Below are 19601 nucleotides of genomic sequence, written 5' to 3' on the forward strand. Positions count from 1 at the left end.
GAATATATGAGAAGAAATTTCTTAAGGTCCAATTAAGTATGCGAGACATAAAACAAATTAATATCACTAATACTTTTTTCAACTGTATTAGCATAGATAGGCCATTCATTGTTTTAAAAAATATGGGGATTTATTAAAAATATTTTACATGTGCAAATCTTCAGAATAATATCATTTAAGTTAAGTTCCAAACTAAAGTTAAAATATTAAGTATTATATTGCAAACATTTACCTTTCAAAAAAAAAAAAACACTAGCACCATAGGAATGCGTTTTATAGTAAATTCAATAATTACTGAAAGTGTATATATTTATAAAAAAAAATGAGGCATGATACTTAGTCGAATAATGTTCAATCAGTTAATGAAACGGTTCAGTTCCGGTAACCTGCGAAAAACCTTCGGTAATTATAACCTGCTGAAAACCTGCGGCGGCAGCAGGTGCTGCTCCATTCCAGTCCATCACACCGTGTAAAAGCTTTTAATATGCTTTGAAATGTATTAGAAAACTAGTCTTCATTACAAAATAAAGGAGATAAAAACCTCTCCGTACATTAATATAGATCACTTTTACAGTGTAGTTTATTGAAAATTTTGAATAGCAGTATAGAAACTGCATTTTACTGTAATATTGTAGTATTTCAATTTATAGTATTGTGGTTCAAATGAACGATGCTATTTTTAAAACATGTAAAATTACCATTTAATAGCCCAATATATATCTACTCATTCAATTGATATTCAATTGATTTTCAATTGAATTCCACGACAGATTAATTCTTGAAATAAAAAATAGAAAAAACGACAGAAAAAAGTCACTCTTCCTTAGAGTACATAATTTATAGCATTTTCTTCCACTTGTTATCATTGAAAACGACGTTTAATAAGAATAAGACAGTAAATAACTATGAGAAATGATATCTTTTTACGAAGATGAACTACCCTGAAAATAACTTAATTTTTTGTCAGCATTTCATTACCAAATTTTTTCCACCGCATTTAATAAGCTATAGCAAATCACAGAAGTTTGTAATCAGACAAGGAAATAATAATGTTTAAAAAATACAGTCTTGGTGGAGCCGATTATGTTATTATTTCTTTAACACTTTTGTTATCAGCTGGGATAGGGTTATGTGCAAGGTATTTCAAAGGTCAGCAGATAATATCTTCGGATTATTTGTTGGCAGGAAAAAATATGCCAAAATTTCCTGTCATCTTTTCTATCATTGTTACTCTTACATCCACGTCTTCCTTTCTTTCCGCGCCAGCTGAAGTTTACAAATATGGTATTGCTTTTTCTATCCATATTTTTATGATACCCATAGGAATGCTTATATCATCAAGCGTTATTATACCAGTGTATTTCCAATGTGAAGTGTCAAGCATAACTGAGGTAAGAAGTAGAATATCATTACATAAAGTTTCTGTTTTTATATTGCTAGTAGGAAACAAATGAAAGAGATTAGGGCAATTATAAATCTCACAGAAACCAAGTGAAAATTCTTGATGACACCATCAAAGCATTTTGATGGTTTATGTTGTTTCCAGTGTGATTCATGATGGTCCAACATCATTTGATGGTCACCATCATCCAGCATTTACCATTATGTGTTCATGGTTTTTGATATGCTGAAAAACTTCCATTATTCCATGATGGAAAACGCCACTTTAATACTATGATGGTTAACCATCAAGAAAAGTTTGATTCTCATGAGCCAGCAATCAATATTGATTTGTGATTGTTCTTACGATACATTTCCATGAAGTCTTTTGTAGTCTGGAAAATTTTTATTAAGTTATCTTGAATTTGATTTTACGTCGATTCAGCTGGCAAGTTATAACACTGGAGTCTAATTTGCAAAAATTTTCGGTTGATAATATTGAGATTAAAAGATTTTGTTTCCCGATCTTTATCTATCAGTTTTAAAAGTTTCTGGAAATTGGTTACCCTGTAATATAATCTGTATGTGAATTGACAGTGTTATCTAGTGAAAATTACGAAGGAAAAAAACTGATAAGGTACTTAAATGGAAACAAAACTAATGAAAGTTTTTAGAGTAAGAAATGTCACTTTTGGAAAAAAGTGTGGCTTATAAATATTTTACTTCACTTCAAGCCCTTCTTTTGCAAACTAGAAAGCAACTTACATCCGAGCATAACTTGCTTTTTATTAAAATTTATTATCAATTTCAGCTAAAATCCAAAAATACTGTTGCAATACAGTATTTACAGTATGTTATATAGTTTATGTTAAAGGTATACATCCGATACAGGTAAAGGTTACATCCGAGCATAACTTGCTTTTTATTAAAATTTATTATAAATTTCAGCCAAAATCCAAAAATACTGTTGCAATACAGTATTTACAGTATGTTATATAGTTTATGTTAAAGGTAAAATGATAAATTTTGTGTATAAAGTTATAAAGTGTAATCCAAAAATATTGCTATTCATCGTAAATATCTACACACTTTAAAGAAAAATTGTGTTTAAATAAAACCGTAATTTTTTCCACGCTTATTTTAAACATTCCCCTTGATTTATATAAGAAAAAATAATATTCAGAAAAATCTCTTAATTCATTTCAAAAATTTTACTTATTTACAAAAACAAATGAAAAAAACATCAATTTTAATTAAATAAAAATTAAATATTCCAGAGCAGCTACATCATCTTTCCAAGTTATTCCGAAATTCTGATAGCTAGTTTTAACGCAACACTATTGTTTATCGAGAATTTTCGGCACAGAATTTGCTAAATGTGTTTTCCATTTTCAGTGTATTGATATATTCATTCCTAAGAAGTTTCAAAATATCAAATTTTTCGCATATTTTCTGGATTAGGAGTGGTTTTTTTCATGACAGAATTTCATAAAATTTTTTATCTCAGTTACTCTGTTAAGTTGACTATGAAAATAATAAAAAAAACTTTCACCCATTTGACATTTAACTATTAATATTTCTTTAAAGTTTCACTCAAACACCCATGGTTAAATGTTGAACCATAATATTGGTACTTGAAAGTTGAATAATATAGTTCAACAAATAGAATAATACGATTTAAATTAGCAGATTTTAAATGTATTAAGTTTCTCCAGAAACGAAAATTTCTGTTGTTTTTTTCTTGGTTGCAATTTTTTATTTTTTTCAGAGTCTTTCTAAAATTTTTAATTTCATTTGTCTGCATAAACTATAGATCTAAGTATAAAGCAAAGTGAAAAACTTAATATAGGGCTAAAATAAATACAAATCAGAAATACAAACTCTGAATATAAAGCCGAAATACAAATACGAACCAAAATTAAATATTACTATCAATATTAAATTTTGATAGTACGCTTTGATCTGCACCAGCTATTGCGTTTCAGTGTTAATGCTTCTTATAATTAAAAATCATTTAAAAAAAATGAAATTAAAAATGTTTGCTTTTAATAATTTTAAAAATTTATTTTTCTAGTACCTTGAAATGCGATATGGACGAATTATTAGATATCTGGTGTCTGTTATGTTTCTTCTGCAGATGGTAAGAATGAATATTTGTATTGCATCAAAACGAAAGAAAAAAAAGTGATATAATTTTTAATTTAAGATCTTTTTTAGGTATTCTACATGTCCATATCGCTTTATGGAGCAGTTTTGGCCTTAAGTGCTACCACTGATTTGTCTTTTGAAGCTTCCATTGTGTCCTTGGGGGCTGTTTGTGCCTTTTATTGTTCCTTGGTGAGACTGGTTTCTGAATTGATTCATCATTTTCAGAAATATTAAATTTTAAAATTTGTTTTCATTTTTTTTTCTCTTTATTGTATGAAATGGAAATTATTACTTACAATCTTAACTTATTTAATTTAATTTATCTTGATTAAATGCATCGTATTTTATCGTTTATTAACAAACTATTATTAATCCATAAAAAAAAAAGAATTTGAGTACGTGAACTTATTGAACTGATGGAGCAGGGATCCAACCTCTATATTAGACCCGTGTCATTATTCTCTGACATTATCACTCTATCCCTAGAGGCGGCTTGAAGCTCACAGTTTCAGATCTTTGGGAACCAGTTTGTCTGAGAAGTAAAAGCTGTCTGTGTGTAATTCTGATCTCATTGACAATCAAGTCGTTGACCTAGAAAATGAGTACCGCAGTGAACTGATCGTTAAGACACGGTTCCCAGCAGATCACCGAAGTCAAGCATCACGGTCAGTGTGCGCGTGGGTGACCACTTGGATTAATCTGCGTAGGGACCAAGGGTGTGCGGTATTAGTCCTCGTTAAACGCCAATAGCCCATTGTGTAGCTCTAGTGCGAAGTAAATTAACTACAACAACTACAACAACGACCTAGAAATTGAGGAATTTTAACTTCCATTCCCTGGTTGTCAGCTGGCTTATATGGGAATACTTTATACTTATTGCAAAGCAACGCATTTAATACAATCGATGAAAAATTATTAAATTTTACAAAATGAAAATACGGATAAATAAAATATCTTTATTGTACTTATCTAATTTAGATAGTTTAATGCTTGAAAGGTATTTCAATTCTTAGCTCTTCGTTTCATAGTACTTTTGAATTTATAGAACTGAAATCGCTGATTTTTTCATTTTTTTGCTATTGGTGTATGTAGAAACTATGAGATTTTGTGGTAATTTTAAGAACAATTCTCCTATCTACAAAAGGAAATCTTTTGCAACGCTTGGCAAACTAAAAATTGATTTTTTTAAACTCATCTTTAATGTATATATTAGCTACTGTGCGCATTTATGAGACGTAAAATTCATTATGCTTTGACATTATGCGCATTTAACGCATACAACTATCGCGACGTAATAAAGCACTTTACGTATTTTTTCAATAGTGACATTGCAGATATTTAGAATTTTCACAAACCATCCCGGTGCATCTATGTTTTAATGTTGCGAACAAATTGCGTATGATTGTGACACAGAATTTTCAATCTCCATTTGCTCAGTTGCATAAAAATGCATAAACATACGTAAAATTGGTAATTATTTATTAAAAATTATTTTCAAATAGTTTTTTTAAAAACTTCAAAAAAGAAAATATGCAATTTTAATTTTGGAATGAGTCGATTTGTAAGTTTAGAAACTGATGACTAGGTCCACGGAGAGCAATCATTGAATGCAAGTTTTTTTTTCAATGTCCACTCATAAATTGCCATTGGTCATTCGAGTATCAGAAGTGGAGTTGCGTTGACCATTCTTTCAGGATGCACCATATTAGGTATGCCATCGTTACTCCCACAATAATAAGGACTAATAGAACAAAAAAGAACGAAAGAAGATCAATGTCTCTGATCTAGATTCGAACAGGGGATCTTTCTGGTGTGAGGTCAGCTCCCTGACTACCATACAAGCCGATTGACCAGCCCATCGGATGCTAGTGCTTTAAAACGTCTTCGCAAAATATATTCTTACAGAAAATTCAAATTCTATCACCAAAATAGAGAAGGAAAAGAACCTTTAAGTTAAGGAGCAAACTAATTTTTCAGTAACATAAAAAAGGGGAATAAAACCATTGTCAATTTGAATGTAACTGGTCTCTTCTCGTTTTTTACTCGATGTATTTCGTCTTATCACTATGATCAATCTCTTAAATCTTAATTAATAATTATTTATTTTAATATTTCGGGTGAACTTAAAACTGTTTTGCAGACAAATGCTTTTCAAGCATATTTTTTTAATTTACAAGAAAAGCATTGCTCAAATACTCTAACTACAACGCTATACTAATTTTTAATCCATCTTACCCTAAAGCTGTTTTGTGTAATCACTGCTGTCGTTTTCTTACATAATATCTATATAATAATTTTAATATTCAGGGTGGACTTAAAGCTGTTTTGTGGACGGATTGTTTTCAAGCTATTTTAATGATAACTTGTTTATTAGCAATATACATAAAAGGCATCAGTGATGCAGGTGGTATTTTTGAACTCTTTCAAAAAGCTTCAAGTGGAAAGAGACTGGACTTATTCGAGTAAGAATGTTTTCATGGTTATGAAACTCATCGCATACGATATTGTCTTATTTTTGTAACATTACAGGCTCATGCCAGATATAACCAGGAGGTATGGATTTTGGGCATGCGCAACTCAAGGAATATTGGTAGGAGTGTCTTTTTTTGGAACTAACCAAGTTGAAGTACAAAGATTACTCAGTCTCAGTAGCATTAAAAGAGCAAAATCGTATGTATATAACAATCTAAAAACATTGTGTGTGTGGATCATATCGATATATTTTATAGGTTTCAGAAATAGCTATTAAATGCTAATTCGAATTGATACTGAATTACAAATGCATTAGCTCTTGAGTTCCTGTTTTTATCATAATTACGGAGCTTAGATAAGTGGTTCAAAATTATCTAAAGATAGAGAGCCTGACCTTGCATCAAAATCATATTTACTGTTTCGTGTTTTTTTCTTTCTTTTTTTTTAGTAACCAAGGAATACTTCACACTGCAAACCAAAATTGCCAAAATTAATTATTGATTGTTTCCAAATACGTATGTACTTTCCATATTTTCAGAATATCTAGTAGATGGCAGCATAATAGCTAGGAACATGTTACAGTCAACATGGTAATTGTAATATTTTTCAACAAAAATTCTATCCTGATCTTGAAAAATGCATCTCGTTCTGATCTTAAGAAATGTAGTACATCAAGTTTACACATGTCTTAATAGTTTTCTGGCAACTAATAGTAGAATTAATTATCCTTCTATTACCAAACAGAACTTACCCCCAATTAAAATTATGACAATTTGATCTAAACAAATTGTATGTTAAAAATCATGCATTCCACGATAAGGAACGATTTCCTCGTAGAAAAATAATGCTAAATTTATCTTTTGTTACATATTTAAAAACAAAGCTGTAATTGTCAACGAATCATTTTAGCATTCCACACTATAAAACCTTTTAGAGTTCTTTAACACCAAAAATGGGGGAAACTTCTTTACACCAAAGTAATGTAGTTAAACACCATAATTAACACTTGGTTTATTTCACCAAGGAATGGTCAAGGAGGGATGGTCATAAGGATTACCTCGATCGCAGTACACCAACCATTCTCAAGGGGGAGAAGATGTTTGCAGCGCAGTCCACCATATTTTAGAAAACCATTAGTGCAATCCGTTATCACCGGTTCCTGGCGTTACACTATGAATTATCTTTTGTCCTACTTAATGTGAAGTAGCTGCCATCATTTTTGTCATTCAATAACATTAAAATTGATAGTAATAGTAAAATATTATACAGATATTATTCAGAAAAATTATTTTTATGAAACAGTTTAAAATTAGAATATTTAGTTTAAGATGCATTCGAAATATAAATTCTTCTCAAAATAAAATTAGCTTCTAAAAATAAATTATATACTTCTCAAAATAAAATTAGCTTAAGCAAACATACGCATATCATAGAAAGAATATCAACAAGAATTCGAACTTGACTTAATAGTACAGAAGTGGATAGAAATAATACATTATAACGTTACAATGTTATTATTATACAGTTGACAGAGATTTAAAAGTTTAAATATAATCACCCTCATAGCACATCTAAAAACATGCATATTCATTTTAACGGGGAACTTCTGCAATGTGTGCTAGTTTGTTCAAGATTTAAACATGTAAACTGCATGAATGCCTAACTTGGAATCGGGAAATTTAAACAATTTTTGTAATTCAAATCTCTTTTCATGAAACTTTCTTTGAATATTCTATTCAAATAACGACCAATTTATTTTTCAATGATATTTTTCCCCTTTATACTTTTCCTATTTCCGCATTTAAATTTTAAAATAAAATGCAGAATATTTTATCCAATTATGTATTTGAATATTTATAGAACTCTTCGAATGAGTAGTTTCCCAGTGTGTCTCATGTACACAACGTGCTGTTTCTTAGGACTTGTGTTATATGGTGTTTATTATAATTGTGATCCAATCTTAAATAAAGAGAGAACAGGATTAACAAAATATGATCAAGTAAGTAACAAATGTAGAAAGTAAATTAAACAAATGAATGTAATGCTTTCATGGCTATTTAAACTGTTATTATGCATAGTAATATAATATAGTGGGCCGAGATAGCCTGGTCGGTAGAGCGCTGGGCCCATGTCAGAGAGTTCGTGGGCTCGAACTCGCCGGCTGAAGACTCCCCGTGTAGTAAAGTGACTGATGCATGTTAAATCTATCGAGTCTCAAAAGTCCTCCGTGTTCCCATAACATATCAATGCCTCTGGGGGTACTGGATTGGAGATCGATCGTTCTCTGATTCAGGTCAAAATTACGATCTGTGGATGAATGAATGGATGTATGAATGGGTCCACCCTATAAACGGGTGTGACGTATGGTGAGGCAGAAGTCGAATTCTTGGCCATAGATGGCGCCACCGGAAAACAAGAACAATCGCACCCCCTCTGCCTAAGCAGGCATATGTCAACAACAACAATGTAATATAGTAAAATAGTATTAAGATGACAGATAAAAAATGAAACATTTAAAATAAATAACATTTAAAATAAATAACATTTAAAATAAAAAACATTTAAAGTGAATAACATTTAAAGTAAATAACATTTAATACTTTCATATACTATGATAATATTCGTATAGAAATACTATTAGTTGGAATGAAAAGTAATGTCATTTCGGAACATCAAATATTCGTTAGCCTTAAAAACCAATTCATTTTCGATCTGGCAGTGAAAGGTTGTTACTAACGAGGGAAATATATTATTGATTAAAAATAACATATTGATGACAAATGCACCGAAACGACATTACTTTCCTATCCTCCTAATATTAACTATGATAATGTATTCTTATATTAATACTTATAGAAATAAGACTTTTATTTCAAACTAAATTATATTCTTTGGCCAACAGAATCCATTTTTGAGTGAAAGCCATAAATTTAAGATGATGCTAAATTTTTATCATTATTTTCGTACACATATTGTACTTTAAAAAATATCTATTGGCTATTTAATATTATTCGGGATATATATGATAAAGAGATTAAATGTCTATAAATATTTGAATCTGCTAGACACAAATTATAAGATATTTTCTTAAGTCACGATGGATGAGATAACTCTTCTTCCAGAAATATTCGCTTTGAGCTAAGAACGAAATAACTCGTTCTCTACACAAGGTTTTCTACATCATTACATAGTGTTGAGCTACTTATTTATCAACATTTAAGCGTATTGAGATTCATCATATTCTATCTTTAAAATATTTCAATAAGGTGTCGCCAGGACGATTGTTAGAGCCCTTGCAAGGATTTTCGAAACTGTGAAAATTTGCTTTTCACTTATTTTTATATTATTATTATTTTTTTATATTTGTAAACATAGTTAGGATTGTTATTGATTATTTTTTGAAGTAAAATAAACAAGCTTTAAAAGTATTTGCATTCGTTTCAATTCTGGAACTGCGGGGAAGCTCTTAGCTCAAAGGGTGAGACATGGGCGTGATCACCCTTTACGCTATAAGGGCTTCCCAGAGATATTGATTTGTTATGTGAATTAGGAGAACTTTGTATTCCTAACAGATTAAACGTGCACGAGTCACCTCCGGCCAGTTGGGATCGAACTCTCTACTTCTCGGATGTACCAGTCAGGCTATCCCAGCCACCTGCGAAAAAAGTGCTTATAATAACTAAACACTCAAGTGGCGGGGTGGCGCAGTTGGTTTGTCGTCAGCCTTCTGAGCCCAAGTCTGCGGATTCGATCCCCGGCCCAGACACCGGATTTTCGGGATGCAGAAAATCCTCAGCGGCCATGTCGTATGATTATGCGGCATGTAAAAGATCCCTGGAGTGCCTTATTGGCTCTATCCTGCAAAATTAAATTCCTCGTGCACTTTAGCATCCAAATAGAGTCTCAGTGCTGCCATCTAGTGTGGCAGAAACTAGACGTCCAAATTAACACGGCCAACGGTATCTCACCCATTGTGGTGGTCCTGAAAGAGTGGATACCACTTCTGGAGAACTTCACTCAAAATAAATTAAAGCACAATTATTTTTCGCAATACTATTGTTAAACACTTTTACTTCTTAGCCTAAGAAAATATCATTTATCCAGATTTATTTAGCTCCAGAAATGGTGCTAAAGTTAAACGATGTCATAGCGAGAATTCAGTATCTCTTTTCACAAACAGTGCACAGTAAGTGTTCTGTATGGTTCACCACTGTTTCTTGTCCATACACGGCAATAATTTTAATCTCGTTACTCGCAACGAAAGTAAGAGTAAAATGTACGTACTTTTGATTGAACTTTAATCTCTTTTTCAGATTGTCCCGGCTTACATTGCAACAAGATTTAGTTCTTATCCGGGATTGACAGGTTTATGCATAGCTGGTATCTTCAGTGCTTCTCTGAGTACTATATCCTCGTGTCTAAACTCTGCCTCAACAGTTACAGTCATAGATTATCTAATACCATTCTTCGGAAAGGACAGCATTTCTGATTTTAAAATCATTTTGCTGGCAAAAATTGTGTGTAAGTATCTAAAGACTTCATTAATATTATAGGAATAGAAACTATTTGAGTGAACTTAACAAAGTTATCTATTTAAATAACTTCTGAATGCCATTCAATATATATAAATGAATTTGCGATTAACTTTCATGCGATTACATTACGATAACATCTTAACTACACGCGATTACATCTTAACTACATTGCGATTAACTTTCATCCAGAGGGCCGTACTCATGAGTTGTGATGTATTTGCTCATATGCAGCTGACAACTGAGATTAACTTGCATAGCCACCTTATTGTTTCAAACTCGGTGCTTGTGCAACTTAACCGTCCGCCTTTACTTTTCGACTTAGTTTTCGGTGCCCAGAATTGCACGTGACTCGAGGCGTTGCGACTGATAGTCCGCATTGCATGGTGTTCTCGTTCAGGAGGCTTTTTTTATGGTGGAAGGTATTTAAGTATATGCATATAATTCCCAACTTTGAGAGAAATTAATTAAGTAGTTTATTGTAAATAACTTTACAAGGATATGTACAAATTTTCTAATAAATAATAATAGTTTATTGAATAATGTAAATGATGTTTAGATTTACCCCCGTTGCAAGCCTTGCATTATTAGCTAACTAGTATATTAAGTGATATATTATATAATTAACTAGTATAACTGACATAGTAATACAGTTATAATATAAATAAATAGTAAAACTAATATATATATTTAATAATACTAGTATACTGTACAGAACACAAAGATCGTTTTGATTGAAGATTAATGAAACAGTCCTTATTTGTCTTCAGTAAGATTTTAAAAATTTATTAGCAAAAACTTCAAGAAAATACTGAAAATGTTGTTTTGTAACAATAATTTCTTAACTAGATCAATAGATATACTGCTTTAAAGCTTAGAAACTATTCGTTTATTTCTTTTGAATGCATTTTCAGTTTCAACAATTTATTTTTATTTAAAAGCTATTATCTATGGTGGACTATGCATTGGTTTGAGCTTTGCTTTTCTACAATCACGCAGTATTCACCATTTGACTCAAGTATTTATTGCCTTACCTCAGGGTATTATTTGTGCTGTTTTTCTGTTTGGAATGCTCTCAAGAAAAGCTGGTGATAAAGTAAGTTTTATTCTCTAAGGTTCACGAAATATGCTATTTAGGGGACAGTTGCTATTATTTGGCCACCTCTATTATTTTATAGATATTGACAGCTGTTAACTGTTAAGTATTATGAATTTTGATATTCCCCATCTTGACCATCTTTTAATTGACATTTAAACGGATTTTCTATATACGATATTTCCATTTATATCCATATATACGATATTTCCATTTTTAACCATTTCACAGCACCTTATACACGATATGTCATGTTGTTCTTAAAGTAATTGTCTACGATATTACTTTATAGCCGGTTATGAGACAGACGGATTAGCCCTCTCAGGTACACTATGTGCCCTACTGCCTGGAAAAAAAATAGCTTCATAAGGTGAAGGTTATTCTTCATTTTGAACTTATATATATATATATATATATATATATATATATATATATATATATATATATATATATATATATATATATATATATATATATATATATATATATATATATATATATATATATATATATATATATACTTTTTATAATTTTTCCACGCTTTAACCGCGTGAACATCTTTGTCTACGATTGTATTGTTTCTGACAATCTTAAAATAAGATGGAAGTGTTTAAATTGTATATGACACACAATTTTAAAAAATGTTGTAAGAGCTAATCATTAAAGTAAGCTATGCAATTAATAAGCAAATTAACAAGGGATAACGAAAAAAACAAATATATAAAAAACAAATTAACAAAGGATAACTAACAAAAATTAAGCTAACAATTATTTATTTGCAAAAAAACTAGTTAACAAGAAATCACAAAAAATAACAGTTAATAATTATAGAAAACAAGCTAACAATTAATAACTAGCAAAAAAATAAATAACTGTTACTAACTAATAAAAAATTGTTCGAAAGAAATAATTAATCCCTTAATAAATATGCTTTTGTAGTACATATTGTTTCACATTCAAAATTATTATCACAAACTATTTAATACAGTGTAAAATAGGTAATTAAACAGCTTTTAATCAAATTGTTTTCATTGTATGCCGTCAAATTTCGAAATCGTTAAAAGTGTGCCGCAACAAAAAAAAAGGTTGAGAATCACTGCTCTAGACAATTTGAAAATCATATTTTTTATAGTTATTTTACTGTTTTGATTGAATATGGTAAAATAACACTTTAAAAAATTTGCCATTTAACCATATTTGTCGAGACATTTCTAACGGTGTATTACGTGAAAATCCTATAATTAGATTTTGAATCCATAGCATTTTTTTAAAGAGTTATCGTGCTAGCTAGATAGTGCCATTATCATTGTTTTCATATAAAGAATAATTTAAACACAACGTGTAAAAAAAACATAATACACACCATTCAACACATCATTTTAATACACACCATTCAAAGGTTTGAAAAGATTATTTCAAGCACATTCTCATTAAGCCTTTTATCTCCCATTACTTATTTTTAGTTTTAATTTATTTTTGGTATAAATTACTGAGTTTGTTATTAATACATTTCTTTTTATTTTCAATGGCAAGGCAAAAAGTACAAATATCTAAAAAGCACAAAAGTATTATTATGTACAGGAGATGACAAAACAAGACCGAGGTCCTTACCCTTAAAGCTCTCTTGGTACTCAATACTTTGAGAACTCAATGTATTCTTTAATGGCCCCAGATCGGAGCAAGTCAAACTTCAACTCAATCGGAGCAATTATTAAAATATGTAAAACTATTTTTTAAAATCAATCTTCAAATAATGTAAATTAAATATTCATTCATATTCAAATAAATTTTAATAGCATATAATTTAAGAAATAAGAATAAAGTTAATTGTTTAAATTTTAAACAAATTTAATTATATAATCGTGGAATTGTATGAATTTATTTAATTTCAGTGTATTTCTTTTGGTGCTGTTGTGACTTATATAATAATGACCTGGATAGCACTAAGTACTCTTTATACAGGATATGTCCAACCTACATTACCTTTAAACAACAGCAAGTGTCCTTCATCACAAAATGAAACAATGTCTGAAAGTATTTTTAATGTATCCTCATCAATATTACCACCACCAAATACTGAAAAGTAAGTTTAAATAATTTTTTTAAGAGTTCCCAATTTTCTTTAAAAGCTCAATATTTAAAACAGTTACAATTTAAGGAATAGAATCGCTTAGATAAATTTTTTTGATTTTATGAATGCAATATGCATCTTGATTTTTTTCAAGTCTTTCCTGCTTCAAAGGCAGTAACATTTTATTTACAAATATATACTAAGTAAGATATAATTTTTTCCATTCATATAAATATCCTTTTATTTCAAGTGTATTTTGAATTTATATATTTACTATTTTGCACTTCAAGCATATAACTTTTTTTTTGAGTTTTCATATATGAAAACAAATACTAAAACAAGTTGCACTCGCAATAAAATTTTGCGTAAAAAAAATATTTTGTGCATTTAAATTTGAAGAACTGATTGAAATTTGAGAATAATTAAATATCTACATGAAAGAAAATTGTGTACACTATGAACTCATCAAATTTTTCTTTCAATCCATAATCCTTGTACTCAATGGATGCTAACACAAAGCATTCTAAGATTTGTGAATATATAACGAATACTTCTGAGTATTTCAGACGAAAATTTTATAAAATATGTGATTCATAATTAATACTTGAAATATATATATATATAATTGAATTTCAACCATATGATCACTTTGAACAAGTACTCGTACTCTATAAATAATTTTGATATCTATTAATTAAACTCTGTCTCATTGTTGTTGTTGTTTTGCATGGAGGCATCTGTGCGGAATGATTTATGGTGATTTTTTTTACCCAGGTAATTAAAATTGAGGCCCAGATAATTAAAATTGATTAAGTGACATAGATATTTTTCGAAATAAAATGAACAATAATTCATCGAATATATTTTTTTAATTTTACAATAGCTTTAAAGATTACATCCATTTTATTTTTTAATCTTATAACAATAATTTTACAGGAGCAGTATTAGACATGTTACTTAGTCCTAAATTCCTAAATTTTTTCAGTGTGAGTTCAAATAAGAAAATATAATTACTTCCCTATGCATACGAGTATGGTTATTAAACATAAGTAATACACACCAAAATATTACCTTTTGACTTAGAAATATTTCTTTACTGTGAAAAGATAATGCAACTTTTGGTAAGTGTTTTGAACTGAACTATTTTTATACTATTCAATAATTGTTCATAATAAAGATAAGATTTTTTTTGCTGAGTATAAATTTTTTAATGAACATAATAAAATGTTCCAAAAATTTTTCATGCTGAAATATATAAGTTTGAAACAATGATGGCAAACGAAACTGAAGTAAATTATTTTCTCAAGAAAAGGACTTGTTGGAAATAAAGAAATAATAATAATGTAAGTTTGCTGTTCTCTATAATTTGAGAGAAATTAAAAATATCCTGGATAGTTGATGACAATGCTCAGCTAAATGTAGCATTTTATATATATACTCAGCTAATTTTACATAATAAACTCAGAACATTTATATATGATATTTAATAACTTGAATGTTGAAAATATATGTTAGAACTATAACTGTATGTTCTTTAAAAATTTTTTTTGACTAATAATTTTATTTACATATTTAACTGTACATAAGTGTATATTTCATATTTTGTTCCTTGGATATGTTATGTTTCAGTGCATAACATTTTTTTATAACATGGGGGAGATACATTAATTTAGTAAAAAAAAAGTAGATATTTTTTTTCTGTGTCCAGCGGGGATATATGTGATGCCACAATTGGCATTTCATACTTATTTCCTATCCTTTAAAATATATTTAATTACTTAAACTTTTTTTATTAATAGAATTATATTTAAAATAAATGAAAGATTTAATCTTTTAAAACGAACATAAAATATTTTATTCTTCTCTTAGATCAATGCAACGGATACTCTTTATTTCAATACTAATTCAGACTAATTAATTCACTGTCGTGCCTAATCGAAACCAAACATCTATTTAAAACTTTTTATTCTAAATTTCTAACCGCTAAACGTTTCAGTTGCATGATTGTGATGATTTTCATAAACTTATTGGCAACTCAAGATCGCCAATGCATTTTTTAAACCCAATATTGATATGCGGGGTTAGTTTTGTTTTGGCTGTTATATTTTGATAAATCTCCGATTTTTGGATCTCCTACCCATGCTTTTCCTGTGTCCGTTAGGAACAATTGTATTCATTTTTAATTCAAAATTTGTGGCTACTAGGAGTGCCCTCTGGACGCTCCAGTCCCAGCCATCTTAACCGTCTTAAAAATGTAATTCTAACAGAATGCTAACAAAAACTTCTCAATATCGAAGTTATATTTTCTTGATCCGTTTAAGAGATTTATTCTGAAATTTTATATAATGGTCATTGTTTATAATCTTCACGAATTATTGTTTTATAAATTTGATTTTTACTATGATTCATATTAATTTCCTATAGATCGTCATTTTGTTTCATCCATTCATTAACGGCCAAAAAGAACAATAATGAATTTATAAATTTCCACTTCCACAATCGATCACCTCCACCAAAATAACATCGTCTGGGGAAAAAACCGGCCTGTGTTTAATGATGACCACACTGTTGTCATCCGGCTGGTGATCTCAAAATTGTTGAAGTTTTAACATTTTAAAATACCAGGCACAACCAGGCCGACTACTGGTTGTTTCGACAATATTTTCCATAATTCTGGATTAAACCGTAACGGATAAAAAACGCATAAGTTCTTGATTAAAATAATATTTTTGAAGTTTTATTTTTCATCTTTTAAAATTCTAATTAATAAACTAATGTTTTACTGAAATTTGTGAATTAAATATTCTCCTTAATGGTCTACATCAGATATAAAACAACGGATTTCACATCCACTGTGCTTTTTTTTTTATAAATAATTAATTGAATATGTGTGTTTTGTTTATTAAGCAATGTTCATGAATAATTTTTATTTAATTATATTCATCGAAAAAGCTATCAGCTTAAAAATTTTAAAAATGCTTACAACCTTATAGTTTGAACTATGGTTATGAAGCTTATTAGAATATATTTCAATGCATATTTTTTGAAAAAAATATTCTAAATATTAATTATAAACCGCTAATAAAATTGAGTTCATATGAATTTTTCATGGGTTTGAAGGTATAACCCGGCGAAAGATAACAAAAGAGAGTTAATATACTTTTAAGTCTTTATAGTTTTTTTTTACTTTTAATTTCCAAAAAAAAATATTGATATTTGCTCAGAGTATATTTTAAATAATGTAAACCTCAACTCAAGATAGTCACCCACTAATAATTAAATAGTTTTAGTGAGCAGTATTCTAATTTTAAATAATATTTTCTAATAAAATAATGCCAATGTAATTCTACAATCAGATTTTCCAGAAATGCTATTTAGACCAATATGTTTTCCAGATTTTAGAGTCTTAAAAATATTTTTATCTTCGTATATTATACGTTAAAATCGATTAAATCGATTTTCCAAAATTAATAATCTCTTAATTCTGTAGCTTTAAACTTTCGAGAAAAAAATTCGGAGCATTTATAGTACAGCGAGCTATTTCTCTCAATCTTATAAAGCAAAATGTCTTATTTCTCACATTTTTGAAATTTTTGTCGAACTATAATTCTGTCATCAAAAGTTTAGAAATATTACAAAAAGAGAAGAAAAAAAAACGAAATTCTGACTTATATACAGGTAGGTGAAAACCTCGTAAATATATCATTTGCATTCTGAAATTATTGTCATTCTTATCATCTAAAGGTAATATTAGTGAAATATTAAATAAGTTAGCTTGAATATAAACATAATAAAAACAGTAATAAATGAATATGTATTTCAGGAATCCTTTTGTACTGTACAAAATGACATTTATGTGGTATTCTTTTATTGGATTCCTTCTGAATATTTTACTCACAACTTTGGCGGTCTTAATTACTGGAGGTAAGTACTCTCGTTCATAAGCAATGAAATATTTTCTTTAAAGCAATTTAAGCATGAATACATTTAAACTTCTATTCAATTCTCAGTTTTTTATTAACTGTAACTACATGCATGTTTTGCTGCTTATAAGAGACTTTGATTTAGAATGGATGAAAACTTAAGAATGTATTCCAAATATCTTAAAATCATTTTTTGCTCTAAACATTTAGTAAAATGGAATCGGATATTTTCTGGTATATAAGCAACATAATTATGTTAGTTATGAATGTGTTATCTTATAAGATTTTTGTACTTTCAGATAAATAAGTTAAAATATAGCTTACTAAAGTTTTCATATTAACTATGCCAAAAGTAATTTGTGATGTTCTCTATAGCTCATTAAGGGTTAGGTGAGAAATTTATCCTAAAGGACCTAAGTTTACTAAGTTTTAATTTTTATTATTACCAAAAGTTATTATCTATATATTTATTTCTTTTATGTGAAACCAAAAATGCAGATATTTCCCCGTCTAAATTGGCAACAACACTGTAATGTATTTTGTTATGTTGTCTTAATGAGTAATAAATGAGTAGTGTTGAATAGTTAGTTATACGTTAAACATTTATTTAGAATAATTTTGTATTTTTATAGAAATGGAATCTTAGGAACGAAGAAATTATTTGAATTTATTTTTTATCCTTTCTAAAATGGCTGTAGGTACGCTGCTATGTATGCTATATTGGTGAAATATTTACTCTCAGTGCTGCATGCTGTCGTACCAAATATTGCTGATATAGCTTGCCTTTTTTCAAGCAATAGCAGACATATTATATTACTCAAGTTATGGATTGATAGGTGCTCGAGGAGGTAGTTGTTCAGCTCGTAATGGGACTTGGGGATGAGTTTTCTATCTTATCTCGTGAAAGAGAAGGAAATAACTTTAATATTTCTACTGTCTACTATACTGAAATGTTACGAACTTATGGTGGTTTGTGTAATTTAATGGCTTCTGGACATATTTCAAACTATTAATGCAATTCAATATATAGATAACTTTGATAATATCACAATATCATGTGTATCTTTTGAAAACAATTAAAATTGAAATCAAAATACATCCGCTCGGGTAAAGTGGAGATCCAACAGCTAGTAAAAAAAAAATTTGAGAAAAAATTATGACCTCCTGTCATTTTTTTTTAATAATTTCTACTTTGTGTGACATATTGTTATTATTTTTCAGGTTGGAAGAAGAACGTAATACCTGCCGGTTCTAAATACTTAAGCCCAGTTACACGATTCTGGATGGACAAAAATGATGACCCTAATCTGGAATTAAAATAGAACTCTTCACTAACACAAAGTGTATATTTGCAGAAAAAAATCCCTTTATTATGGTCCTCCAGACATTTCCAATTCAAATTAACTTAGTATCGAAAGTCTTTTGATTGCATTCTAAAGAAGAACTTTTTAATAAGTATTTTCATGTATAATAAAACTGTTAGAGAACGATGGCAGCATTTTTTACCTACCTCACTTTAGAACTTCAAAGCTAGTAGAACATCGGGGGAATCATATCTTCAAAGTTTTCAAACAGTCCGACAGAATGATGGAGGGAATAAATTTCGCTGCGGGAAAAGACTGTAATTTCTATATTTTTCTCTAAAATAACAGAAAAATTCCCTGGGTCAAGATAATAGCTGCAAGCCTTGGGACAAATTTTCAAATGATAAACCTTAAAGAGTTAAATAATCAAAACGGATACAAAAATTATTATTTTACGCCTTCAATTAGAAGTTTGCAAATACTACTTTAATTATTCAAATGTAAGTGTAAAACTTTTAAATAAATTAAATGAGTTTAAGAAAAAGTTTCAGACAGGCAGAGTAATTTTATAGTCATTTTAAAAAATTTTATGGAAATTGTACATTTTATATGTTAAGAAATATTTGTTATGGAACTGCATGGGAAAATTATTTCTAAAAAGTATATAAAATAATA

The 19601-nt window shown here is 29.1% G+C and overlaps 1 protein-coding gene across 1 annotated transcript; it reads left to right on the top strand.

Annotated features, from left to right (window-relative positions):
• Window positions 1–982: 982 nt before the first annotated feature.
• On the top strand, window positions 983–19077 carry LOC107436334 (sodium-coupled monocarboxylate transporter 1). The gene is made up of 11 exons (XM_043054805.3): window positions 983–1391; window positions 3455–3520; window positions 3598–3717; window positions 5836–5990; window positions 6058–6198; window positions 7861–7999; window positions 10314–10521; window positions 11474–11628; window positions 13521–13711; window positions 17523–17623; window positions 18844–19077. Exons 1-11 carry the CDS (start codon window positions 1050–1052, stop codon window positions 18942–18944), a joined length of 1719 nt encoding a protein of 572 aa, XP_042910739.2. The 5' UTR covers window positions 983–1049; the 3' UTR covers window positions 18945–19077.
• The last annotated feature ends 524 nt before the right edge of the window (window positions 19078–19601 follow it).

This window comes from Parasteatoda tepidariorum, chromosome 10 (assembly GCF_982258835.1).
Source record: "Parasteatoda tepidariorum strain Cologne lab strain chromosome 10, Ptep-v5.0, whole genome shotgun sequence".
Taxonomy (NCBI): domain Eukaryota; kingdom Metazoa; phylum Arthropoda; class Arachnida; order Araneae; family Theridiidae; genus Parasteatoda; species Parasteatoda tepidariorum.

Coding starts and splice junctions, on each gene's coding strand:
- LOC107436334 (XM_043054805.3), top strand. CDS start 1,050: ATGTTTAAAAAATACAGTCTTGGTGGAGCCGATTATGTTATTATTTCT. Junction 6,199..7,860: donor AGCATTAAAAGAGCAAAATC/GTATGTATATAA, acceptor GAATATTTATAG/AACTCTTCGAATGAGTAGTT. Junction 8,000..10,313: donor GATTAACAAAATATGATCAA/GTAAGTAACAAA, acceptor TCTCTTTTTCAG/ATTGTCCCGGCTTACATTGC.